At 41.5% G+C, this 27,987-nt stretch overlaps 2 protein-coding genes across 17 annotated transcripts in view; both read right to left on the reverse strand.

The window, feature by feature from the left end:
• The window catches only part of KIDINS220 (kinase D-interacting substrate 220kDa), a 59,733-nt gene extending 41,897 nt beyond the window's left edge, over positions 1–17,836 (reverse strand). For 10 of the 13 annotated variants that reach the window (XM_003641063.6, XM_015276068.4, XM_015276067.4 and 7 more), the window contains exons 1-14: positions 17,716–17,836; positions 13,617–13,764; positions 12,563–12,661; positions 11,455–11,553; positions 10,060–10,158; positions 8,999–9,100; positions 8,423–8,521; positions 6,743–6,940; positions 5,737–5,835; positions 3,859–3,957; positions 3,049–3,147; positions 1,966–2,143; positions 1,412–1,576; positions 159–338 (exon numbers count right to left, since the gene is read on the reverse strand). In XM_003641063.6, coding sequence (XP_003641111.2) covers positions 159–338; positions 1,412–1,576; positions 1,966–2,143; positions 3,049–3,147; positions 3,859–3,957; positions 5,737–5,835; positions 6,743–6,940; positions 8,423–8,521; positions 8,999–9,100; positions 10,060–10,158; positions 11,455–11,553; positions 12,563–12,661; positions 13,617–13,724 — 1,624 coding nt within the window. In that variant the 5' untranslated portion in view covers positions 13,725–13,764; positions 17,716–17,836. Of the gene's footprint in view, positions 1–158; positions 339–1,411; positions 1,577–1,965; positions 2,144–3,048; positions 3,148–3,858; positions 3,958–5,736; positions 5,836–6,742; positions 6,941–8,422; positions 8,522–8,998; positions 9,101–10,059; positions 10,159–11,454; positions 11,554–12,562; positions 12,662–13,616; positions 13,765–15,984; positions 17,613–17,715 lie in introns of those variants that run through there. The other 3 variants (XM_046939499.1, XM_040698504.2, XM_040698505.2) reach the window with 3 other exon arrangements.
• A 3,662-nt stretch (positions 17,837–21,498) lies between these two features.
• MBOAT2 (membrane bound O-acyltransferase domain containing 2) overlaps positions 21,499–27,987 on the reverse strand; it is a 154,051-nt gene continuing 147,562 nt past the window's right edge. For 3 of the 4 annotated variants that reach the window (XM_025148772.3, XM_025148771.3, XM_025148773.3), the window contains one exon: positions 21,499–27,920. In XM_025148772.3, coding sequence (XP_025004540.1) covers positions 27,698–27,920 — 223 coding nt within the window. In that variant the 3' untranslated portion in view covers positions 21,499–27,697. The remainder of the gene's footprint in view (positions 27,921–27,987) is intronic. The other variant, NM_001031090.2, reaches the window with a different exon arrangement.

The raw sequence follows: 27,987 nt of genomic DNA on the forward strand, positions 1-27,987 counted from the left end.
AGTACATGCAAAACACAAGAGAAGGGCCAAAGGAGGTCTTACTTTCTACAAAATCAGGTTTATTTCTAAAACACAAACTTTGTCTACAAAACAAAGACTAATTCTAAAAATAGATATTTAGCAAAAGCCATCAGAAACTTCATATAAAACTGACTTACTAAAGAAAATGTAGAGCACTGCTAATAAGCTGAGTGACACTGCTATTCCAAGCTTTGCATCCACTGTGAAAGCAAGCAATAAACCCAAACCTCCACAGAGCAAAAGTGTGAGGAACACAATCAGCCAGGAGAACTGAAACAGAGGTTCAATCTGCTGCCCTGCAAAAGTCTTCATTTCATCTGAAAAACAAAGACCAGTGAACATGTTAAACCATTCTAGACCAAAAAGCACAGGAATTATTATAAAGATCCTCATTTACTGAAGATATTTTTTCCTACAGTAACTTCTGCCTAATATTGACCAAAAACAATGGAAACTGTAACTCATGAATTTCTCTGCAAAGAGGAGGGCAAGATGTTTTCATCTACGCGATGAAAAGAAGAACAACAAGCAGGAAAGAAATGCTGAAAAGTGTTCTAAATACATAGGAGTTAATGAACAATGAACATCACATTCGAAAAATGCACACTGCTTTTTATTTATGGTGTGGTACTTGGTATGAAGAAAAAGAATGTGGGGAACCATTTTGACTAATATGGAATCTTTTAAAACACACAGATCACAGGAAATAAGCAGCATCAAGACAGTAAAAAAATTCTGAATTATCCTGAAACATCTCAGAAAAATATCCTTTGCTAGAAAACAGTAAAATTGTAAAGAAGATGCTCATTTCAAGTATGACCAGCATTTAGAATTTTCAAGTATTAAAACTGTTCTGTGTTTATGTGCAAGAGCTGTAAATTACTTTCTTCATATACTGCATTTGCTTCCCTGTATCACTTCAGAAAGTTCAAAAAAGCTCAATGTAAAGAAACGAAGAGAGGGAAAACGAAGTGCAGAGGAAATACACCATAAAGGAAAATATTCTTAGCTTAGAATTACTCCTAGACTGGAAAGATAAAGTGACACGTAGGAGACAAAGCAGCAACAAAAGACATCTCAGCCTGATCTGACAGCTTCCAGCTGTCAAACCATATCCCAGCAACCACACTTTCAAGCAGTTTGTAAGAGCAGATTCACTACTGCGGGTCAATAGGTAGCAACACCTATGGACTGTCCTGATGTTGTATGACTGAATAAAGCAAACCACAGACAAACTGACCATGATAAAACTGAAATCTTCTCATTACAGGAACACAGATCAAATACAGCACTAGATGAACCAATGGCTGCTGCAAAAACTGTTATTGCCTATGTGATGATTTCCACGGGTGTATTTGAACCCACAGGAAAAGACTACACTGAAATTTACCTTCTAGTTTCTTGAGCAGGAAAGATTTTCCACTTCCCCACTGAGCATATAAGCCCACACAAATAGGTGGCTGCATGGTTGGTTCACTCAGAATATCTGCCAGAGCACTGCTGTACAGATCATAACCCAGCATGTCACCATCAGATTCCGTGGGAGACAAATGCCCTGCAAAATAAATACTGTGTTATAGAGCTTTGTTTTAAGAAATCCTATCAGTATGACAATTTTGATACATAAAATTATGACAGGTTTACCTGTATTTGTAGGCATAGCCCTCTCATATGATATTATTAGTGTTATTAACACAGCAGTATTACTGTTCCATTCTTATTTGAAGGAACGTTGATCATCTATATAACTGTTATACAATTATCAAAACTATCAGAGCCTACTACAAATTCTCCACAAAATCACAGCAAATGAAAGAAAATTCTTACATAACCAAGATATAAGTAAAAGTGATTAAGAGAAATGGTGGAGCATCTGATGTCACAATGCAAAGGTTAAAAATAAAAGGCATGTTTGACCACTGTTAGACCAATGCTTTTACTTACTAGCTCCAAATATCTGTGTTAAAATACTCTTCTGGTGGCTGCAGTCAATGTTGTAAGGTGTTTCTCCTGCTTTGTTGGGTCTATAAAGCAATCTACCATCTTTTGGGTTTCGCAAGAGCAGTTCAGCAAGTTTACGGCTTCTTCCACGAATAGCAATATGAAGTGGGGTATCTCCTTTCTGCAATTCAGTAAAAAAAGCTAGTAATAGCTAACATGAATTTGTAACATGAAAAGGCAATGTCACAGAATCAGAGAATCATTTAGGTTGGAAAAGATCTTCAGGATTATTACGTTCGACCACTAACCTGACCTACTAAGACCCATCACATAGAAAATGTGTTCCACATCCCTTCAAATGCATTATTTACTTGCAATACGTTTTAAGGAACTCCTTACAGCATTAAACCTTACAGCCAGCTTTTTCATCTCCCTTGAAAAAGTATTGCAGAAGTCAAAAATAAAACATAAGTGAAAAAGTGAAGGCCTCATAATGCTAAAGTTAAGGCATTATCTTCTTTCAACGTTCATGGAAACTGCAGTTTCTATCCAGAACCAAGTGTCTGCTAGCAAATTCACAGACCTGTATAGAATAAGAGATACTCCTCAGCAGAATTATTTCAACGTCTGCACAGATCCCTCAAAAAAGCTTCAGAGAAAGTTTCCTTATTACACCAAATCAAAAATGTCACTTCCATGCCCGAGGTATAAGATAGCTCTAAGAGATGTCAACAGTATCAAATAAATACTCCTGTACTTAAGAGGTTTACCAAAGAAGATAACACACAAGAGGCCAGTAACAATTTATTGTTATGTGTCTTTGGCACTGCTTACTTTAGTGGCTAATAATCATAATAAAAAATGACCGACAATTAACATAACCACATCTGTACTCTTTTTTGAGCATATTAAGAATCAATATTTCCTATCTGTGAAGTTCTTATTCCCGACACAGAAACGTCTCCATCCACATGACTGAAATAAAACCTCTTTCTGATTTAGCCTCAGCAGTTCACTATAAAATTTGACTGCAGAACTAAAATGACTAAATATACTGAAGTAAATGAACAAATGAATATTATTTACCTTGTCTACAGCAGAGACCTTAGCTCCTTTGTCCAGAAGAAGCTCTACTATCTCAATATTTCTCATCTTGGTTGCCTTGATAAGTGGTGTTTCTCCATCCTGAAAGTAAAAGCAAAGCCTAATTTAAAGAGGAGACAAACACACACTAAACCTTCCTTGTATACTCAGTAACAAATAAAAAGCAGTAACACTGTAACAAATTAAATCCTACACTGTTGTGATAATTTTCTAAATAAATGCTATTTTGCAGGTGATGACCCTTCAGCATACCTGTGCTTAAAAAAGAATCAGACACTGTTACAGATTGATTGAACAGCAGCAAAAAACACGTGTGCAGAACACATTTCTGTTAAGTGTCAAACAGAGAAAGAGTGGATACAGATACAAGGAAAGATATTTGAGGGGAGAGGCAAATCAATTCTGCACAGAACATTTCTCTACTTTTATTTTTTTTTCCTTTTTGTTGATTCAATGAATGATGAACTTCACCGAGCTTCATAATATCAGAAGGCTCTTCCCAGCCTTCCCAGTATCAGCTTACTGCTGGTAGTGTCAGCAGTGCTGAGGTAAAGTACGGGCAGATGGTCCTACTGAGTTTCAGTAGGAAGTGATGGAAGTGGACATTAACGTTACTGGAAAGAAATTCTGTATTTCAGAAAGAAGGAAAAAATAAGTTACTTATTTCAAATAGCACACATGATATTCATACTTCTCAAAAACTGAACTTGGTATTGTGATCTTAACATCATGCAGGAATTGAGAGAAGATGTTAAACAAAGCAAAGCACGCTCTCAAAACTCTCATACTTACCTTTGTATACGTTTCAGTATCAGGGTTGCACTGCAAGATGTCCCTCACCATCGTAGCATTTCCTTTCTCAACTGCCCAATATAAAGCAGTTTTATTATCCTAAAAAAAAAAAAGTAGCACTTTAATACACAATTGGATTAATTTCAAACCCAATATATAAAATGCAATCACTATACTGAAAACAGCACACAAATCAGCAAATTTTAGTACAGCTCAGGGCAAATGGAAATGCTACCAACTCTCATTGGTACACCAGTGGAACCTGGTGGGGAAATCTGGCTAAAGCATACAAATCTAATGTAAAAACCAGAAGAAAATATCTTGAGAGCTCTAACAATCTGAGAGCCAATCTGCCTTTGCCTTGGGGGGGGAAGAGGGGGGGCAGTTAAAAGACTTATCTCCCATTAGAACACAGAGTTAGTAACCACCTTGAAGCCTTTAAAAAAGAAAAAAGTTCAGACATTCTCTTTTCTTTTCTTCTTTAAGGCATAGCCCAATAAAACCGTTGTAGTGGAGGACTGGTTGGGTGTTTCTTTAGGAACAAAAGAACAACATTCACATTGGAAAGCCGTAGGAGTAAACGGATGTGAAAGTCAACACAAAGGACCAGAACGCAGATGAGCCATGCAACACATCACTGAAGTAGGAAGAAAAGCAGACAGTTGCAAATCTCCTTGCATTATATCTTCTTTCCTCTCTCCCCAGTAATATGTACTAGCCCGGGAAATCTCTGACTGGAACTATTTGTAGCCTAGTGACTGCACTGCAACTTGTCTCTTTTTTGATGCATATTTGTGTAGAGAATTTTTCAAGAAAGCACTGTAAACACAGACTTGCTTCTAAGCAGCCATTACAGCCTTTTCCGTACTCCCATTTGCAGCTCTTCTTCTCAATTCTGGGCTTCACAGCAAACTGACTTTAAAGCCTTTCTCACCAGTTTAACAAGCCTGCTCACTGAGACTTCTCTCCTCTCAAGTCACCTCTTCCTCAGCCACGATCTTCCAACAAGACACCAGAGTGAGGAAGCTGATTCCTTGCTAACGCCACCTGCAAAGCCACACTCCGGTCTACTGGATGCTCACACCTAAGCCTTTCATCTGAGCTCTTTATCTCCCAAGCACTTTGTTAACAAAACCCTACAGTCACTTTCTATCTGTTCAGGATCTCCCCTGAGCTCCAAGTGTCTGTGGGGATGCGGCACAAGGAACACGTGTGCTGGGAGGCCAGGCAGGACTCAGCAATCCTTCCACAACACCACAGAACAAAGCAAGCTGAACGTAAAATAAAGTGCAGAGCTCAGATAAGAGAGCTTTTGGAAGAATACAAACGGAGCCCTATACAAAAGACAACAATGGAAAGAAAGGGCAGGTAGAAAATATGGAATCCACAGACAATAACTGCTTGTTGCAGCAAGGAAGTTTGCTAAAGAGGGAACCAATCACACACAGGGACATAACTGACTTAACACTACTGACAATAGGGGTATCATACCAATGTAACATTAGCATTAAAAGTATCAGGTATAATAACATTAAATGTATTAAAATATTTCACTATTTTAGACCTATTTAAACCTTGATTTCACCAGCAGTGCTGATGGAATAAGTTCTGTTTACACCCTTTGCTTTTCAACCATTATACAGAGTAATTAAAAACAAAATGCTGCTTAGCATACCGTTACAGTTACATACACTCTCCATCTTTAAAACTGCACTGCAACGTGACATTTTTAACATCTGATGGGAATCTGAGTTCCCTGTAGAGCAGAATTTGAGAAGCTTTTTAAAGCCCTGTTTTTAGATACACAGCATAATTGTTTGATATCCAGATTCACATCCTATTTAAGAAGGATGCGAACATCTACATTGCTGTACTTACCTGACCTCTGATGTCTATATCAGCATACTTATGGAGCAGGGCCCTCACAATTTCAACATGACCTCCTCTAACAGCCCCAATCAGCACCGTGTCTCCGCTCTGGAAGAATTGTGAAAGAATACTGAAGGTGAATTAACTTTATTTAGCAAAAAGAAAGACAACATGGAAAAAAAATTATAGTCTCCGAAGAGACACTGTGTCTGTGCACTCATTAAAAGAAAGAAGAAAAAACAAATAGACCTCAACTGCCAAAACAAAATTTTCAATCTCTGATTGAAAATAACAGATATACAAATATATATATATATACACACACACACACACTTTTTTTTGCAGAGAGATGAAGTATTACAGACTCATGGGCAAAACAAACACCCAAGAAACTCAGATCCCTCTTAAACAACTAAAAGCCTGAACTACTAATGGGGAGGAAAAAGATCAGCTGTTCTCTATGTTTGTAAGACAAGTAACACTTACTGTAATCACAGAATCATAGAATGGTTTGGATTGGAAGTGACACTTAAGATCACCCAGTTTCAACCCCCTGCTATAGGCAGGGACACCTCCCTCTAGACCAGGCTGCTCACAGCCCCATCCAGCCTGGCCTTGAATGCTTCCAGGGAGGGGACACCCACAACCTCACTGGGCGACATGTTCCAGTATACGTAAGTTTCCTAATAAAATGTTTTTTTTAAATGTTAAAGACAAGGGGAGGTATTGAAAGAAATATATTATTATTCCCAGTATCCACTGATTTACTATTTTAATAGCACAATCATGAATATTGATATACAAAAAGCACCCCAGAGCTGCACAGTAGCACAGAGTGTTTTGGGTAGTTTCCTTTCAAAAAGTGACTTTATTTCCTCTCATGGCAGCATTTGCCACTTCAAATAGCTGTAACACTGCAATACACGGAAATACCTCTAGGTGGCAGAAACATTAAAAAATGTACCCACAAATTTGCATGCAAATTTACACTGGTATGGTAAGACAGTTTACTCACTCTGTCAGGAATATTCACGTAAGTCCCAGCATCAAGAAGATCCTGCACTATTTCAGTATGCCCTTCCTTTGACGCAATCATCAAAGCTGTATTTCCATCTTTATCAGTTAAGTTCACATTTGGGTTCCTTTTCAGTATTTCTTTCACTGAGTCGGTGTAGCCACCCTTAACTGCTACAATAAGGGCAGTCATAGAATTCTGTAAACAAAAAAAAACAAAGTAGATTTTGCTTTACAGACAATATAGAGACCGTCACTGTATCAGTTTAAATAGCAGAAGAATACCCAATGATACATCTTTTTTAGGCATCGAAACGTTTCTTTAGCTTTACATTCTGAAGTTCACATACCACGCTTGTGCTTTCTACTAAAAAATAAAAAGCTAAAGAGGGAAGAGGAAGAAGAAAGAGACACTAACACTACAACGAGAAAGCATTTTAAATGCAATTGCAAGAGTTCACTTCAATTGAACTCCTGAATGTCATAGGCACCGTGCAATCATCTTCCTGGTGATTCTCGTATGGCAAGGTTGAAGAAGACCTCCAAGATCATCCAGTCCATCTGTCCACCCACCACCAATATTATCCACTAAACCATGTCCCTCAGTACAACAACTAAACGTTTCTTGAACACCTCCTGGGATGGTGACTCCACCACCCCCCCAGGCAGCCCATTCCAGCACCTGACCACTTTTTCAGTGAACAAATTTTTCCTAATGTCCAACCTGAATTTCCCATGGTGCAACCTGAGGCCATTCCCTCTCATCCATATCGCTAGTTACACAGTAGAAGAGGCCAACCTCCACCTCTTCACAACCTCCCTTCAGGTAGTTGTAGAGAGCTGTAAGGTCAACCCTGAACCTCCTCTTCTCCAGACTAAAGAATCCCAGTTCTCTCTGCCACTCCTCATAAGGCCTGTGCTCCAGACCCCTCGCAGCTTTGTTGCCCTTCTCTGGGCACACTCCAGGGCCTCAATGTCTTTCTTGGAGTGAGGGGCCCAAAACTAAACACAGTACTCAAGGTGCAGCCTCACCAGAGCTGAGTGCAGAATGATGACTACCTCCCTGCTCCTGCTGGCAATGTTATTTCTGACACAAGCCAGGATGCCACTGGTCTTCTTGGCCACGTGGGCATACTGCTGGCTCATGTTCAGCCGAGTGCTGACCAACAGCCCCAGGTCCATTTCTCCCTCAGTCTTCCAGGCACTCTGCTCTTAGCTTGTAGTGTTACCTGGGGTTGTTGTGGCCGAAGTGCACGACCTGGCACTCGGTCCTGGTTGAAATCCATCCCATTTTATTTACTATCAGTGTGTCAACACTAGTCAGAAAGAGTTGGGTTTTTTGTTTGTTTTTTTTTATACAAACTACAGGAATAATCACACAAATAACAAAAGCTGTCCTACATAATTTTCCATTCTGATTTACTTAGTTTGGATCAGTATTTTCAATTACTTGTTATTTAAGTTGCTAGATAATGAAATCTGCTTTCATTCGAAATAAAACAACACGCAGCTGAAACTTAAAAAACAGCCAACCCCAACTTCTGCAAAGTTGTAACCGTCACTACTATTTTCAAAAGGTGCACTGAGTTCAATTTCTTTGTATTTGCAAATATCTGGATATATGCTAATAGCACAGATGTACGTGCCTCCATCTTTCACTGGAAAATGAGCAGTTACTTACAGCTCCTTCTTGATCAACATCAGCTCCCATTTGCAGCAAGTATTTCACACAATCCAAATGGCCTTTCCTGGCTGCCCAAACCAACGGGGTGGTTCCATACTGCAAAAGTATTGCAAAACATTCTGTCATACTCAGTATCTTCTACATTTTAATACTCGTCCTATACTTCAGTCATTTACTATTGCAGAGATAAAACTTCATTTTAAAAATTAATATATGAATCTGAAAAGCCACTAACTTTTTTTTTTTTTTTTTAAAGATTCTAGCAATAAAAGCTCTTAGTCTATGCAACCAATGGCTTAAAGAACAGAAATATGTTCCACTAAAGCAAGTGTTCACAGCCATCTTCGGCATGCTATGGAAAAACTTCCTGCATTTATAATGACTTACTCAAGTACACTAATTCTAATCTCATGAGCAAAATATAAGTTCAAGCATTAAACTACTTGGCACATTTAAATATATATTTAAACTACTACAATTATTTTAAGATATTACATGCAAAGAACTCAATTCATTTTTACAAGAAATGTACCAATTATTAAAGAAATGAAACATTACAAAAACATAACTTACTTTGTCAGAGCAATTCACTTTAGCTCCATGCTGCAGTAAGAGATGCACTATATCTGAGTGGCCCCGTCCTGCTGCCCAAATAATTGGATAAACGCTGTATTGCTTGGAAGAAAAAGAACATAGGATGAACCACAGGAAATAATGATGTTCTTCATTTTTCAAACGCAGTATTGATCACAGTATTCCAGGAGGTGATGAACACGCAGGAGAAGGAATATACACAATTAAATCTAATAACACATAATGTTTCCTAGCACATTGTCTAGATGACGATTAAAAACAGGCCACTGTTCTGAAGCAATTTTGTAACTCCTTAAACTAGGCTTAAAAATTCACATTCACATTTGTAAGAGAAAAATCAGAACAGTTATACATCATCCTTAAGTAATCAAGGCTGCAGATCAATCGTGCCATGTAGAAGCTCCATACACAACAAAGAATCAGAATGGGACACAGTCAGAAAGGGAAGTGGCTACTGGCTTTCCCTTTAGTGGTCGCTACTGCATCAGCCACCAGCTTGCTTATGCTGTCACCTCTCTGTTCACACAAATGTCAAGATATAGCCTGTCAAAAATGCATGTATATAGATACAGATATTTTTAATAAAAATGCTTACAAGTTGAAACAAATCTCAAAATCCTAACTCCATAATTCTGTCTCACAATTATGGCACGTAATTCTATAATCTAGTTCACTCGATAACTCAGGGAACAATTAAAATGAATTGTTTCTAACCTGCACAGATTAGTTACTCCGTTAACTTACACAGATGCAGAAAAATGACAACTGTTATGCAAGCAAGATGACATACACTACTGACTTCTTCTATTATCTCCTCTCCTGCTGATTTGAATCTTACTAAGAAGTACTCATTTAATTACTTTAATTAAAAAACAGCAGCTGTCATACAAAAATCAAAACAATTACTTCCATTAATAAAGTACAATGATTAACGTTATACTGTCGAAGATGCTAATCAAGGTAGGATTAGGATAGGATTCCAGATTTTAAACATCTTGCTGGGGAACAGAGAAGAGGTGGTTCTTAAGGCAAACACTTACCATGCCAGTGATGTTTGGATTTGCTCCTTTCTCCAGCAGCAGCTTAGCTACTTCAGTACGGCCTTTATAAGAAGCCCACATCAGAGCAGTCCATCCTCCCTAGCAAGCACAATTCAAACAGACACCAACATTGAAAAATACTCTTTAGAAACCTAATTGTAGACCATGACTTAATTTGCCATTCTTCAAGTCCAAAACATAACAAGGACTGACTACGGAATCTTATTATCCTACTTATGTAACAAATGCATGAGTGCAAATACTGATTTCCCGCTGCATGCAAAGCCTGGCAGAATATTGCACCCTTTACTGATTTTCTGTAAACACATAATTCAGACTTCAAGTGCATACAAACCAGTGATCAGATAAATCAGAAAGTATTACCTTAGAACAAACGGCTAGAATTCAAATCAATTAACTTGAAGGGCTTATTTTTGATTTGTCTAACAGACACCTACATGCCCTTCCCTAAGTAACTCTGTAAGGACTCCCTTCTTCCTGACAGATGCCATATGTCCTTAGAAGGGAGCAATGAAGAGCAATTAGCTTCAAACTTTACAGATGTGGTCATTTCAGTTTGTAAGCATGGAAACAAAGAGGTTTCATGGCATGCGTTGGGTCAGGTAACCAAAGCTAACTTTAAAACAACTGTGTGCCTCTGTTAATTCTAAGCACAATTTTTATTACTCCCTAATACATATTTTCAGAGGTCAAGGTCCCTCTCAGATTGACACAGGCCTAGAAACAGTGCTTGCCAAGCAGATGTGACCACCATTACAATACAGTGCATGACGTGGCAGCATGCCTCAGTCTTCAGAGTGAAACTGCAATTACGGGAAGCACTTGAAGCCTCTTAGTGGTTTCCTAATTTAAGCAGAACAAAATTAGTTCTGAGGGGTATCCAGATCTCTCTTCTGTCAACAGAGAAGTTTGTAGCTCTACAAACTAGGAGCCAAGCAATCTCACCTTCTTCATTAAACATGCAAGCAATTTCCCCAATTCTTTAGGTGGACTGGAGTGTAACATTCACTTTTCCATATAAAAAATTCAGCAAGATAAATGAAATCAAGTGCCAGTACATTGAGGACAAAGACTGCTAGATGGGTAATCACAGCTGCACAGACTAAAAGCATATAGAAAGAGGCAGCTTCTGAAAAGGAGTAACAATTTACAAAAATACTAATCAAGGAATAGTAAGAGACACACACAGGAAAACCACTGTGATATTTTGAGAACAGTATTTAAATACTTTCCATTATAACACCACTGATACAGTACATCATGGGAGAATAAAAGATCAGTATGCTTTTAATAAACTGAACATTTCTAAGTCACCAAATTGTTCTTGTCACTAAAATACAGAATCTTTCCGTTTTACACCAGGACAACACATACCAAATCCCTATGCTCCAAATTGACACCATAATTGAGAAGCTCTGCTACGATAGCTTCATGTCCTTCTTTAGCTGCAGAAATAAGAGCTGTCCAGTTATCCTAAAAAAGGAAAAATAAGTGATATTCAGTATTACAATACTGCCATAATACCACCAGATTATAACAATTACTACATTGTTTTTCAAGTGTAAATTTGTATGACAGGAAATGCACAACTTCTCAAAAGTTATTTTAAAAGATAACACATAAAAAGTTGTAAATACCCTGACAGTCATACAGCTGGAAATACAGACTGCAAATCACCTCCTCCCCTCTCCAGTATCTATCAGCCTCCACTCCTCAGTTCACTATAGATTGATTTAACACTTTTACAGGGGAAGCAAAACCTAAGAAGGATGAGAGAATAATGTAAAGTCATTTTGAACTGGTGGTTAGGAGCAGGCAGTGACTAAGAGCACAGAAGATGGTGGTGGTCTGTTTCCACATACAATGAATGCCAACACCCAAGGAGCTAAAATATATAGGGGAGTCTGGACCAGTGCCCCGCTTCTTGTATCTGTGATCCTACTTCAGGGGGATCAGACTTCCTTCTGCTGCTACTTCAGGTGGCTGCAGGTCTTCTTTTCTACTTGTCTCTATTCTGGCTTTCACATGAAATAATCCTTTAACCTAAATTCTCCCTCAGTAGTTACTGAGAAACACAAAAACCAAGCCTAACAGACCACATCACTAATGCCACAAGAAAAATCACTTGGATATCAACCCTTTGTTGATGCAGTATTTCTCTGTTTCACCTATCCTCTTACATCAATGACAGCCAACACTATCATTGCAATTCATTTTTACAGCACTACTTCCCTACAAAAAAACAAAACAAAAAACATCAGCAGCATTCAGCACGGACTCCCAGATATTTAAAACATCTTAGAAATCAAGGAATGTAATTTGAAAAATACCGAGATAGATAAAATTTTGCTTACACATCCATTTTCCATCATCTCTTTTCTTCCCGTCCCTTCAACATTCATAAGGACACCTTTCCTTTGCCTGACTTAACCACAGAGGGAGAAGAAAGTTAGGTGCTGCAACATGCAGTGTTAATACTTACTGCATCCTCCAAGTTGCAATTAGCTCCCTTCTTGAGAAGCTCCTGGACAATTTCTAAATTGCCTTGCTCAGCAGCCAACATGAGTGGAGTCTGGCCATTCTGAAATTAAAACGACACGCAAAAAGCGATGCGTTGAGAAGTGACACAAATTATGCATATATACTAAAAAACAAAAGACCCAAAACTACGGAAGATCATCAAGTTTAGATCTCATTTTTTAACTGAGAATGAGAAGCAGTGGAAAGGCCTACTTCCCCAAAGTGCACCCTTGGACAAGCCACTGCTGCCAGGGAGGTCCTGGCACTGACAAGCCTTGGCTTGCCAGCAGTCTTTATAGATATGCCCCCCTGGGGCTGGCAGGCATTCTGTTGTTGTTCTGTTGCTACCCAACTCCTGTGAGAGGGAAGAGAAGGTCTTGGCAAGTCCAAAACTAGAAACGGAATTGCACTCAATGCTGTTGAATTCCAACGAAGAGCTAACATTTAAACAAAACTCCTATTATTGCTGCATATAAACAGTGTGCGGTTTCCCCAGCGCACACCCTCCTCATGGGTTTGAACCTGATGCAAACCATACCTGTGTCCAGAAATTACCTTCTGCAATGCAAATAGATCAGAAGAAATATTTCTAAGCAACCAGTGGTTAAGCACTGGAACACCGTTGTAAGGGGCTGCAGGACCTCCATCCTCAGCACTTCCAGATGTCTCTCTGCTAAGTCCCTGAGCATCCTGATCTAACCATGAAGTGAGTTCAACTATGATGTACATGTAACTGTCTCTGTGAACGAAGAAACAATGCCCAGCTGCAGATATCATCTCCATCCACAAAGTAAGGGACGGATCCACATTTTCCAGCTCAGAACACTGAGAAAACAATTACAACGAAGGATGCTGAAGAGCTCACAGGCACTGAACACTGCGCGCTCAGTCTGTGCAAAGGTAGGCAAACAGCTGAAAATAAAGCTGACATTATTGTATTTACTGGCATGGTCTCACGGATTATACTCATTCCTTAATTTAAAAGGATGAAACAACCTTTGCAAAGATCATCTTACCTCATTTCTCTCATCTACATCCCTGCACTTCTCCAGCAGTGCTTTCAGAGCAGGAACATTTCCTTCTTCTGCATAGGTCAGCAGACTCTGATTCATCAGGCTTGCCATCTTCACACAGTACTTAGAATGCTCCTGTCACAAAGTTTATCTGTATTAAAAAAATAGCAATAAAAAAAAGCATGAGTAAAGGCTGCGAGTTAATTCTAACATTAGAGAACACAAACTGTACGTGGCAATACATCAGCAGTTGTGCACCAAGCTCCATTATTCTCCTAAATAAAATACTTCAGAGATTAAACATGCTGCGTTACAACGAAAAGGCAGTTGCATAATTTCTCCAGGTTTTAGCAACAAAAGTCACTCTACTTTTTAGGTACTGACCAAATGGGAGCTATGAATGCAACACACAACTGTCTTTCACATGCATAAATGTCTCTGCATACGTAACCCTGTGGGAATACCTGTACAGGCTACAGATACATGCAACAGATACTCTAGACGTGTACAGTGCAACCTTTATGGAGATAAGCAGAACAAGGAGACCATTCAACGTTATGAAATAGTTATGAAATAGACTGAATTACAGCCACACAGGACTTTGAAGAGCACCGTTTATCAAGCGAGTTGTCAGCAACTTGATGCAGACGTGGCTGCACGTTGTCAACTTTCTACTCAAACATGACATGGCTTCTGCTGACCGACGCTAACACCTAAGATGGGAGAGCGCTCTTGGTTAAGCCACAACACTAAGGAACAGAAGACTTGCTGGGAAGCTACATAAACTGTAGGTAAAGCAGAACAAAGAGAGAAGAGAGGAGAAGCAGGAATGTAAATCACACCCTTAAACCCGGGCTTCAAATCCAGGCTGCAATTTCAGGAACAAATTCCAAAGCAGATTTAGGCACCTGAGCTCTCCATGCTCCAGACTTCCACGTGCCAAGCAAAATACATGAACCAAACGGCGTGACTCAGGCACTATTTAAGACCCAAACCTCAAATCTGTTCCAAAGAAGCCCAGACTTGGCACACAACGGCCAGTTTCCATAGGCCCTGCACAAACACACATCCCTACCGTCAAGAAAAGTCAGAAGCCAAAAGGTATGGTGTGTCCAGCACGTAGCTCAGGTACCACAGAGCAGAAGGGGGGGGAGCAGCAGCACAGCAGTGGGAGCGTGCAATTGGTTTGTTTGCTCCTACTGTTTGGTTGGGTTGTGTTGGTATTTTTGGTAGCAGGAAAAGCTAATTTGAGAGGCTGCGAACTTAACAAAAGAAAAAAAAAACACCAAAACACATCAAAAATGGAAGACTGAAAAGAAGCAGAGTGATTAAAGGGATTCAGTGCCCACACTTGAGTACCTACGGTCATTTTAGCTACAGAAATGCCACAGAAGCGGCCTCCTGCCCAGCACACCTCCCTCCCAACCCATCCGGACCTCTCAGCCCTGTGCCAATGGTGCAGAGCTTCTCAGGCAATCAAAATGCCCTTCAAAGTTCACATTCAGGCACCTTCATTCCTTCTATCCTTTGTACACATTCTGACAGAAGCCCACCCAACCCAACTTGCCACTCACTCTCACTGCACTACACCTTCCACTACCCCTGAGCAGCACCCCAGCTCTCTCCTGCAGCCTTAACTCTCACCCTACTTTCCACCCACAGTAAACTGAGGAATATGCTTAAAAATCACACACAAAACACAATTACAACATCTGACAGCGCGAATTTTACAATGCATTTGCAATCAAAGTTCAGCCAATAAATTCTCAGCTGGCGTGAAAGGGAAAAAAAAAAGAACTCAGCAGTCCTTCCGCCTCAAAGCAGAGCTCTTTCCTTCATGTTCCTCACTGCTCTAATTCAGAAAGGCAAAGGCAGCCCTGCTGCCCTACAGATAAGTTCCTGCTCCAGCAGTCACTGCGGGAAGTCTCGGTTATCACAGCTGCACAGCTGCTGCCTCACCTCTGGCGTGAGCCCTCAGGTGCAACTGAAACCTTTGGCTCACAGCACGGCACGCTAAAACACGCACCTGGAGCTGCTTTTGCAAACCCTAATATTCCTTGTTTGTACATGATAAAAGTCATTGGGGTGAGCCATCTCTATGGATGACGCTGCCAGTCTTCACTACGCTTCGCTGTCACAAAGCACGCCCTTCTTAGAAGAGGTAATGGTGCACTTCATAAATTAACAACAATGAAATCCAACATGAAAACCCTGCATTTCATACCCCCACGCTCTCATGTGGCACTTCCCAGGCAAGGTTTCTGGAGCCCCTAAAGACCACGGCCACCGCGGGGCTCTAGGAAAGGCCTCTAGAGAAGGACAGCAACGTCCATTCTGCAAACATAACCTGATTTTTTGTTTTTAAACTTACTTCAACAAACGTGCCTGAAATTCGGCCGAAGTTTGTGCATGGAATTTTAACTCACTGCAGCAACTCAGCACAAGCGGAGCCCAACAAGCAAGGCCCGTTCCATAAGTCCACTCCATGTCCAAGCACAACACCTCTGTGATGGCAAGGCTCCCGAAGCACGTGGTCACACAGTAAGAAATGCACGCTGCCAGCACAAATGTCAACAGCACTTCCTTTACCAAAAGAGAGAATGAGAACTTAATCCCTGCCAAACCTCAAAGCACCCAATACATAGACAGTCATAAACGTGCTCAATTTAAAGCATTTATTTTGCTTTTGGACACAGTAAGTATTTTCACAATCCCAAGCTTCCATCACTTAAACCCAAGAACCTATTTTGGAAGTTGTACACAGCTTCACTCCTATTTCCCCCCACTAATGCCAGCCAGTTCTCAGCCAACAAACCTCCTTATTCCCAATCCAACCTTCTGAGCTTGGAATGCTCACAGTGCCCAGGGATGGCACAGCCCAGTGCTTTCGGACACAGAGAACAAACCATGAGAGGACAAGATGCACTCAGAGCACAGAGGGTCAGCTGAAGGTAACATTTGCACAAGGGTTAAGCTGTTTGGGTTCGGATTAACCACCTCTCCCCTCCTGCACCGAAGCACACGTTATCACTGCTTTGGAAAGACTGCAAAAATTTGCTGATTTACAGAAACACTGCCACTCTCAACTGCATTATCAATCCTTCATGACACCTTATTACTTAACATATGTATTTAATAAACATCAGAACAGCTGACAAGCCAGACATCACACGACATGATGCGATCAATATTTTTAAGTGCTCCTTCTACAGGGACTGCCAAGGTTTTGCTTAAACAACGTTCTCCAAACAGCTGAAATGAGGTTCTAAAATACCAACTTCTGGCGGCCGGAGGAAAAAAGAAACCTGAAGAAAGCTTCTGTAAATAACCTGCATCCGCATCACTTCTCCAGCTCTGGAGGGTAGGAAAGATGGGCAAGCAGCAAACAAGCAAACCATCCCAACCAACCTCCGCCACCTCAGGCACTCCAGGTGGCTGCCAGCGCCGAACACCGTAGTGACTGGACTCGTTATTAAAGAGAACGACAAACACTGACAACGGGATTTACACCTCAGCAGAGAAACTGCTCTGCCTCTAAGGCGGAACGAGAGCACGCTCAGTGCACAGTGAGGCGTTCCAGGGGGAAAAAAAAAGAAAAAAGAATCAACTTCTCTGTAAAATAGAAAGCGCTCGGTCCTCCAAACCACCGCTCCAGGGTTGCCGTGCCCGACACGCTCGGCTCGGCAGGGCCCGGCCAGGAGCAGCGCGACCCCTCAGGGAGGCGGCGGGGCAGACCCGCCCGCGCGGCGGAGCTGCCGCCCGTCAGCGGGTACGGCCGCGCCGTGTTTTGACCAGATTCACGTTTCTCAATCACTAAGTTACTTTAAATAGCCGTCGTTGCAGAACAAAGAGTAAACATCCAGCAACACGAGGGTTTTCTCGAGCACCCAGACCCGACTACAAAGCCCTCCTTTCACGTTCCGTCTCCTCACACCCGGAAGGAGGCTGCCGGGTACCTCCGAGCCCCGCACGCCGTCTGCTCCCGGCCCCGCAGCGCCCGGCCCCACCGTGCCCCGCGCCTTTGTTCAGCGGCCAGAGCCCTCCCGGCCTCTCCCACCCCCACACCCAAAGCGCTGCCCCGCTCCGTCTCCGCCCCGCTCACCCCGAAGCCGACGGGGCGCGGCCGTGCGGTGTCTCCCCGGCGCAGCGGGCTGTGACAGGGCAGTAGGGCTCCAAGCGCCTCTCACCTCCCCCCGGCCGCGGCGGCCATCTTGCCTCCCTCTGGCTGCCTCCCTCTGCCTGGCGGTCACGTGAGGGGAGACGGCACCGCCCGGCGCCCTCAGACGAGCCGTGCCCCTCTCCGCGCTCCGGGGCAGCGGGTGCGGCCGTGCCGGGCCGTGCGATGCCGTGCCCGGGGGACGGGGACGCGCCGCTAGCGGGCGCCGCTCGCGCTGAACGGCCCCGCAGGGCTGGTGCGCTAATAAGCAGTTCTAAACGGATCGTCACGAGGCTCGGAAAAGCCTGCCCGGGAGCCCTGGCGGGTCTGAGTCACCGCACGGCGCCCTGCCGCGGCGAGCGGCCCGGGATGAGCGCTGCGCCTCCGCGCTCGGTCCCCGGGCCTTCCCTTAACGGCCGCCGTGCCCATCCCGCCGCTGGGCCTCGGGGCTGCGGCTTCCCGCGCTGCTTCCAGCGGGTCTCATCAGCAGGCTAACGACAGCGCTTCAGTCCGTTCTTTCTGTGTACCACCTGTGTGGTGGCTGTAAAAAGTCATCCCCGGGACTATCCGAAACCATGGTAACAGAGGTGTTTGGTTACAGAATTCGTTTAGTTCAGTACTGACCACAGTAATAACAGCTCCCTCGACAGGCACGGACACAAGCTTAAACTTGGGGTGGCAAAAAAAAACCCAGTAAGGATCACAGCGTGGTTGGGTTGGAAGGGACCTCACAGCCCACCCACCCAACCCCTGCCATGGGCTGGCTGACCCCACCAGCTCAGGCTGCCCAGGGCCCACACAACTCGGCTTCGAGCAGCTCCACCGATGGGGCACCCACAGCTTCAGTGAGGTCTCCCCAGAGCCCTCTGCAGGCTGAATAAGCCCAGCTGCCTCAGCCTTTCTTCATAGCAGAGGTGCTCCGGCAGTGTGATTGTTTTTGTGGCCCTCCTCTGGGCCCCACACCTGGATGCAGTCATATTTCTGAAGTTACCGGTTCCCAAGGGTGAAAGAGTCAACTTAAAATCTTCACCACACTGAGATCTTCCATCCCACTTGTAGAAACATCATTGTTAGCCTCCTTCAGTAACATGCACAGTGCCTCCCGTATGTCCCAAATACCTTTAGCCATAAAGTGACTGCAAGTTCCTCCTCTGACCTTTTAAAGAAGTTCAATTATATGAAGAATGTCTTTGTACCCAGATAGAATGAGTACCTTACATACACAAAAACTGTTAATACAAGAAAAAAATGTCCAACCTCTGAAGATCAGAAGCTGTATCTGCTTAGGTCTGCACCAAAAGATGTGTTCAGCTGAAAAACCGGGAGGAGTGAAAGGCCTAAAGAACATTCTTCTTCATACAACAGACGTGCAGTGTGAAAATATATGGATGACCAAATCCCTGCAGTTACTGCTGAGGTAGGAAGCATTCACTGCGCTACTTAAATTCTTGCCTATGGATCACTGCTCAAGGAGGAGTTTGATGTTTGAAGAAACTGAGCATGGTGAGATCTGTAGATTTTCAAACACTTTCAAAATGCTGTTTTTCAGAGCATATTAATCTCACTTTATGTCATCATAATCTAAATCCTTATTCTTTTACCATAGTTTTTCCACACGTGAGGTATTAGCTGTTTTCTCACCCCATGACTACAAACAGAAACAGCAGCTCCTGGGTGTGAGAGCCCTGTATGTGCTGGTGATGGGGAGGCAGGGAAGGCATCGCTGTCTGTACTTCACCTTCTCCCCCCTTCACTCAGCTCATCCAACTCCTGACACGCTCGTGCTTGCTGATCTCAGTCTCACGCAGAACTCTGTCTCATACTCTTCCACTCGCACTCTACCCTTACAATAGCAACATTTTCCCATCAGTGAATTCACACAGACAATGTAATATGGTCCTGTTGAGGGGTTCAAGCTGCAGTCTAGAAAAATCTTAATTTTACATGGAGTGCTCTGCTTCCCATTTGAATTCCCATTTAAATATCTGATGTTATCCCAAACCAGTACCTAACACCAGTTCAATTAACAGCCCAGAAACAGATGAGACTTGGTGAAATAATTTGTACAAGATTATGGATTTTGACTGTGCTTTAATCGTTATTAAGCTTATTATTGTACTAATTATAATTACTATAATGCTTGAACTGTTTTGTTTCTTTCTTCTAACTTCTTCAACTTAAATTGATCAAAATTGCAGCCATCTGGCAAGTATATTTTTGTCTTCTGACCAAAATATTATTATGGGAAAAGGCTGTTGTGAGGTGGATTATGTGGGCAGAGATGTTACCCACTTAAAGCAGAGACCGGGGGCACAGCAAAAAGATTTGCCATGAAAGCCAACATGTTTCAAACAAAGGGAAAGCTGCCATGGAATCATCCCCCAAGGATAAGAAATGGAGTCACGGAGTTTTCCGTTGTAAGAATAATTGGGTGTACCAATAAATCTCAGCATCCTGAAGCAGTACCAGAAAGTTGTATTTTGTCTTCATCTGCTCAAATGTTTCTCACTGGATGCATTGACAAACCTTTAGTTCATGGTGATGTTTTTCATACTCGTGACCCACTCCATTGTGAAAGCATAGCTGAGAAGGCAATTGCCATGGCAGTATCTCAGTTCTGGCTGGAATGACAAGTTACTGGAGCTGCTTCAGCTGTATCCGTAGTCCTGTGTTGAAGTGGTAAGTGCTTTTTATCTCCCACAATACAGCTTCCTAAAGGGGAAGTCTGAACACAGCATTTACAGATATCATTAATACAGTAGGGTCTTTCCAGAGGGCAGCACACATGATCTGAGTGTTGCTTTAAGGTGGGACCATCTGCAAAAACAGATCCTTGTAAAGACCTCTTCAGCAAATTACACCAGCATTACAAAGTCTGTTCTGAAGCATTAATACCTGATGAAGAGAAGAGAGGGAATGACTCAGTATTAGACAGGAAGTCACGGGGACAGCACTTGTGTCATAGTGGCGTACAATATACCTTCTTTTCCATAGTAAGCTATGTTAATCATAGAATCATAGAATCACTTAGGTTGGAAAAGACCTTAAAGATATCAAGTCCAACCACAACCTAACCATACTACCCTAACTCTAACAACCCTCCGTTTTTAAACACATCCAGGGATGGTGACTCAACCACCTCCCTGGGGAGCCTATTCCAGTGCTTAACAACCCTTTCTGTAAAGAAGTGTTTCCTAATCTGCATGGTAGAGAGACTTCAGGTCAAGGAATCTGTACGCCTTGAAATACCATCACCCACCAACAGCAACTACCATAGGGGAGCCCTCTTAGTGAAGTTTCAAACACACACACCTCGGACACATTTAATCCTGCTTCTTTGGAGTCAGCAGTTAAATAGGCAGCTTGTTCAAAACACTGGTGGTGATCTGTTAGCTGTGAATCTCCCAGCTGGAAAAAAACTGCAGTCGCTGTGTGGCATAGCAGGAAGCTTTGAGATGGAGATTTCCATGTTGTGTGAGTACATTTCCCAATTCACACGCAGCCAGACTTGTATTTCTTTTTACCGGCTCTACTGGAAGACCACTGCACGTACAGATTTGTATGTAAGCCCCAAAGAGCAAATGGGATGAAAGCAATTTTTAAGCACAATACCCCAAGTAACAGTGTGAGTGCGTGTAATGTTTGGTTACCTGTAAAGGAGAAGCTGCTTTAAAACACAGCGTGATACCACTCTCAGCACTAATTAAAAACAGACAGACACCAAAGAACTTGGAAAAACGAGCTCACATTTTTTTTTTAACTACAGTTTAATCAGATTTAAAGACACAAATTAGAAAAAAAACATTTATAGGCAAGTTAAAAACACCTTTAAAACATAGCAGCGTGCCGCTTCTGCAGCACGGCTGAGACAAATTAGAAATATGTAATTATTAAAATATCACAATCACAGTGTAACTAACAGTGGTATTTTAATTTGACCATACACCAACACTTAGTTTATGGATCTGTTGAAAAATAACACTTTTTAAAAAATATATATTTTGGAATAATAAAAATGAAATTCACCGACAATGCATTATATTCTGAACCAGGAAAGGCAAATGTAGGGATACTGTAACTATCCACACTTTTAGGGGTGTTTTCTCATCTTAATACACGGGTATCTGGAGGCATAACTACTTCTGCATTGAGGTAAAACTACTCCCTTGAACGTGTGACCAAGGCAGGAAAGAATGCGGTTCTGTATTTTATATTCTTAAACTGAATAACTTCTTACCACATCTTTGAACAATGCTATGTTCGCTCGTCCTGCACCGCTTTTCATTCCGTACATTTTCAATGCTCTCTTCTAACGGATCAGCACACATCTGAGGTCTGGGATGTCAGAATGACCACCCAGCTACTGTCGTGTCCCTTTTGACACCTGTCACGGTACGACACATCAGAAGATGCTGCAGAGAAACAGTCAATACCACCGGACGGAAAAAGGTACACAGAAAAAATGTGAAGGTAAACATACAAAAAAGGCAAAATATGTGTAGGCAAATCCTCCTTTTGCTTACTGCCATAACATTTGGTTGCATCTTTAATGTGCAGTGTTGCACTATTCTGACTGCAGGTCTCCAGGGGCCACACTTCACTGCTTTTGATCTCAGATCACATCTCTGCAGTCTGGGAGGAAGGAAGGGAACTGCTGAGTCTGACTAAAGCCCAGGCCACTGCTGGCTGCTCCTACTGTGTTGTGGAGACACTTAAATGTCAATGCAGCGTGGGCTGTTCACCTTGGAACAAAAGGGACTGTTTGAGGCCTGTTTAGCCAACAGGTTCATTAGGAGCAAAGGTGCCGGGCTCAGTCACTGTTAGTAGAAAAAGGTCCTCCAGAAGTGGCCCTGCAATTTCCAAGTCTGATTTCAGTCCTTCATCTGCGGCCCAATTTCATCTGCCTGGTCTACAGCAGAACACCCAAAGTGAAAGCAGCCCTTAACTTTCCACTTGAACAGCAAGCAGTGAATTCTGTTCTCACTTCTAGAAGTAGAAGCTCAGCACTGAAGGTGCAGACCAAGCAGGCGCCAGCAGGTGCGGCGTGCATCCAAGCCAGGCTCACATAACTAGCAGTATGGCTGGCCTCTGCCATGTGTATTTATGCACGCTCCTGGCAACTACAGCTTGCCAGTTCATGACATTTATTTGGATATGCACAGGGATCCAGGCAATCTACAAACATCTAAAACCAAAAGCAGGCCTAAGTCATTGGACACACACATAGCTGACTCACAGAACAGGATGAAGTTGCAAAGCTTGCTTTTGAACATTTGTATAGCTGTGAAGGGAGCGAAGTCCTGTTTTAGATAATATTTAATGGGATTGAAAATTGTTACAGTTGGTAGCTAGATTTTATTAAAAGTATACAAAAAGCTAATCTCAAAACGTTTTTAAGAAATTAAAAAAATAATCATCATTTAATTTTAACCACGCCAAGCAACTGTTTCAACATGTGCAGCTATAGCACGGCAGGGTAGCTTTGCAGATGCCAGGGTCTGATGGTGGTTGTGAGGTGTCTGGGTTAAGACTGCAGCACCCATGGCAGTTCAGGCAGACCCAGCACAGAGCAGCCACAGCTGTGGCTGCCATAAGCTCCCCTGCCCAATTCTGCTCCAATGGGACACGCTTAGCACCGCACGGCCCCCTGTGCTGGCATGTGCTGCATCCTGACCGTGAGCAGGATAGGGGCTGGCACTGCAAACGGGCTGCCCAGGGCCCACCCGGCCCTGAGAACCTCCAGGAATGGGGCACCCACAGCTCTCCGGGCAGCTGTGCCAGTGAAACTGACAAAGTGAAGGAACTAAGGGTAAAGGAAATGAAAGCCTAAGATTATTGTAACCCATGCTTTTCCCTATCTTTCAAGGCCAACTTAGGAAGCAGAACAAGTGAAACTTTACAAGTAAGCAACTATAACACATTTGTATGCGAACGTGAGTACCCATCTGACCTTGTATTTGAACAAATTGACAATAATTTGTTTCCTGAGAAAAAACGCAGACTGCTAGAATTACTTTTGATATGAATTCGACAGGAGGCCAAGATCTCATAGGGCTGTTTGCAAAAGCAGATCTCAGCCACATCAGAAGTTTTACCACTGACTAAATCAGCACTAATAAAAAGGGGCACAACTACCAAGCGTGTGCCAGACAAACACAGTGCTTTTTGTACTACTTATTCCTGTAGGGGGAAGGGAGGAAGTTAAAAAAACTGTAACATCTTTTAATATATAACATACTCTACTGGTAAAACTCATATCACAACTCAGTGCAGAGCACGGAATACACTTAAGATCTCTTTGCAAAGTTGTCTTTGTTGCATTGTTATTAAGAGCACATTAAAATGCGGACCATTATTTTTACATGATAATATGCTTTTTACATGAAAGTATGTTTTCAAATGTCACTTGTTACGGAAATGTCACCTTACATTGTCACCTTAAGGAATAGCCACAGAAAAATAAGTTTCCTGAAGGGCATTTACGTAGCTGTACAGCTAACAAAGCCTTCCCTAATAGAACAGTAGTAGGCACCACTGAAACTATTCTTCTAATATATATAATACATCTCTTTCATCAATACAGAAGCATTAAAGGTTAAAAAAAAGGTTATGCAAGCAAATAGTTACTATCGGGGTGACTACATTTAGTAAATAATATTAATTCCTTAAGATTCTGGATGAACTGTTCACAATAGGCAAATATCTGCAAAGCACCATAATATTATGAATGATATGTTATCTTGACTTTTCAAAGAGTGCTGATCCGCAACACAGAAAAGACTTTTACCTTTTGGATATACATTAAGTGAAAGAATACTTAAAACCACGTTTCTTTCGTGTCTGAAGTGTTTCTAAGCAATTTGCTTTCTACTGTTTTTCTCAGAAAGTCATAGGTAGCAAATCACCTCCACCTTTTCAAAATCATTATTATGAAACCCTGTGTGTAAAACCTGAACATTATCTAAAGCGTCTGGGCTGGCTTCTCTTATCTTCATAACTGAATGGATAAAAAGGATCCAGTGCAACATTCCCATTTGCAATAGCAAGGCAAAAAACGAGCAAAGTGGAGGGAAAATAAGAACAAAAACTCAAGTGTCACCGCTTAGAAACGAAAAAACAAAAACCAAGAGAAAACCCCACGACCCTCTCTTTAGATAGTCCTCAAGAGAATTCATGGGCATGAAGAGCAGATTTTGGTTCTGAGTACTTCTATATTCAACAATGATATTTAAAAACTAAACTTTAGGACGCTACACGTCAAAAGAAATTCTAGGCAGAACAGAATTGTCATCGTTTTCTTATGCTGCTTATGATTTAAGGAGTTCAAATCATGAAATAACTAATTGTATTGCACACAGACCCCTGTCGTGTCCAATTCTGAAACCCATCTTGGCTGTTTGTGACCAGCCAAAGCATGAGTGTATTCTCTTAACTGTTTTAACGTATATAAAACTTGTGAACAATACTGTATCTGTGCATGTGCTCATGTTGAAGCACCAGACTTCACAGCCTAATTCAGCTTATTTTCTGGGGGTTGCTTACAACTGCTTTCATATTTCTTAATCAAGAATTCAGAAGCTTTCATTGCACACGTTGGCACTCATGCCAAAAGAAGGAAGCAAGAGTACCAGAATATTAATGGAAAATGGCACATCGAAAGTACTGGCAACCAAACCCACTTCTTTGAGTAGATCCATAGCCTGCACCAGCTAGAAGGGGAATTTAAGTTCAACAGCAGCAGATACTAAAAGAACCAACCCAAAACCTACTCACCTACCAGACTGCAGTTCCATTTGTTATTTAATGTAAATATTCTTCCAAGAACAGAAAGTGGACAATGTCTTTCCTGATTCTATCTCCAGTAAGGATAAACAAGCATAAAGAGATTAGTGTGCCCTTATTTACAAACAATGGCAGAAAAAATGCTGTTTCAAAAACACATCTGATTATAATGGCTGACAATGGCAGTAGGAAGCCTACTTGAGTGACCAACACAAGGATTCAGAAATCTGATTTCTTTTTTAAAGATAACACAGCTGTCACTGAAACAATGAACATCCCTGCCTGTCTAAGACTCATTTCACATTTGGTTCCACCTTTCCAAGTGTGTTGGTTAATTAATACTAACCTATGTATATTAAAACAACAAAAAGTATGTTTTCATCCTGAAGTTTCAAGCAAGGAGCCAAAGGCCAGACACAGAATTACTACAGTGAGGTCACAGAGACTTGACTGAGGATTTGGTTTTTGGAGAGTAAACCGGACAAGTAATGTGACTATTTCTGCACAGTAATGTCCCCAGAGCTGAGAATGACCACTGCAGTTTCCCTGGAATGCAATATTGACCCCGGAGTGGGAATGCTGACCTCACTAGTGCCAGATGTTTGATCAAAAATATCAGGATCAAAAGAGTGTGACATTTTTGTTTTTCAATGAGGTTACTCAACGAGCTGTGTTATTTTTCTCCAGCAGTACTTTGTTTTATCTTTAAAACCAATGCAATGTGTGGATAAGCAGTTCGTGCTTACTAAAAAAAAGAGAAAAAAAAAAGATAACACAGAATACAAACAATTAAAATGTAGCCCTTTAACACAGTATCCTAGCAGTGACCATCATCTCAACAAACGGTCTGGAATCGGTAGAACCAATGCATTATTCCCTTGGCTTTCTTCCATAATTCAGTCAGTTAGATATTCTCAAGCATTTCTTTCTTCCATTATTTTTACCTGCAAGTGCCATGTGAAACCTGCATCTAAAATTCTAATTTAAAGAAAAATCTTTTCCCCCAGTTCATGCACTTCTCTGCACGAAGGGAAATCAATGATCAAGCATACAGATCTTGTTCATCGTGGTGATTTCATATTTGACTGAACCAGATCGCAAGTTAATTTTGACATTTTTATACTGCTAACATCATCAGCTTCATACTGCTAGCATCAACTACTGTATGCCTTAAAATTCAAAATTACTTTGTTTTTAAGTACTAAAACCTCTTTTTTTTTTGGTAAAATAATTATATTCTAGAACAAATATTTCTGGTTTTTAAGGGTAAAACCAAATTTCCATTGAAGTTCTGGTGCTTGCACATTGTCTTCAGCATCCTTTGGCTGCCTTTCCTTCTCTAGTCGCAAAGCCCACTCGGTGGTGTTTTTTGCTGTTTTTATGTACTTGAAATTAAAGGAAACCTAAATTAGAGCTCTGAAGCCCTGGAAAAGGTGAACCTTAAGATGATTTTTTTTAATCTGTTCAGAAGGGCTATGCTTAATTAGATTCTGTCACAGAAACCTAACTATAATTTGGCATCAGTAATGTTTACAGTTCCATAATGTACTGTAATTGTTTGAGATACTTTAAGAAAACCCTCCAAATACTGAGATGCTTATTGCAATTCCCTTTTAGAGAAGAGGTTCAAAAACCATCCAAAGACTTTGCATTTCATATTTGTAGCTTCCTTATAGCACATAGTATTAAATATTTGAAATACTTTCCACAAAATCAGACGTGAAAATACCACTTAGAAACAATGTTTCAGTAAATAGAGGGTTTAAGGCAAGTCATTCATTTGGAAAAATTAATTTCCATTTGTTAATCCTAGATTGACACGATTTCATTTCACCCCGTCAGTGCCTTGGGATACACAACGTACATTCAGCAAAGGGCACACATATGACCCTATGGACATACGTTGCAAGTCCTGAGTGCCCATTGAAATAATGGTAATATCTTCATATAAGGCGTGACCCACCGGGACATGGCATGGGAGGGGTTAATCTGTTTTGTTTCCAGTCTTGCTATTGTATGTGATTTTCCTAGGTAATGCATTCTTTTCATACTAAACATCTTTGCAAACAAATACAAACCCCTTTAAAAGGTGCTAAAAATGGGTTTCTGAAAACATACAAAATATATCGATCATAATATTCCTCAATCACTGCTTTAGTGCTTGATATCTGCAGGTTATTTCTTCTTTCTGACTGAAACTATTATTTGTTGTGGAATAACTGTTCTTTTGCAAAAGATTTTCTTCTTCTAGTTTTTTGGACCACACTGGCTGGATGCTTTCATGCTGTTTATTTCCTTTTTGAGTTCTTTTCAATGGAAATACCAGCAACACCAGGATGCTGGCGATATGAAGACAGAAATAGCAGGAGCTGAAAAACAAATAAAACCAATCATTCAATAAAACGATGACCAGTTTTACAGGATGCTTAATGACAA

Source organism: Gallus gallus, chromosome 3 (genome assembly GCF_016699485.2).
Source record: "Gallus gallus isolate bGalGal1 chromosome 3, bGalGal1.mat.broiler.GRCg7b, whole genome shotgun sequence".
Lineage (NCBI taxonomy): Eukaryota > Metazoa > Chordata > Aves > Galliformes > Phasianidae > Gallus > Gallus gallus.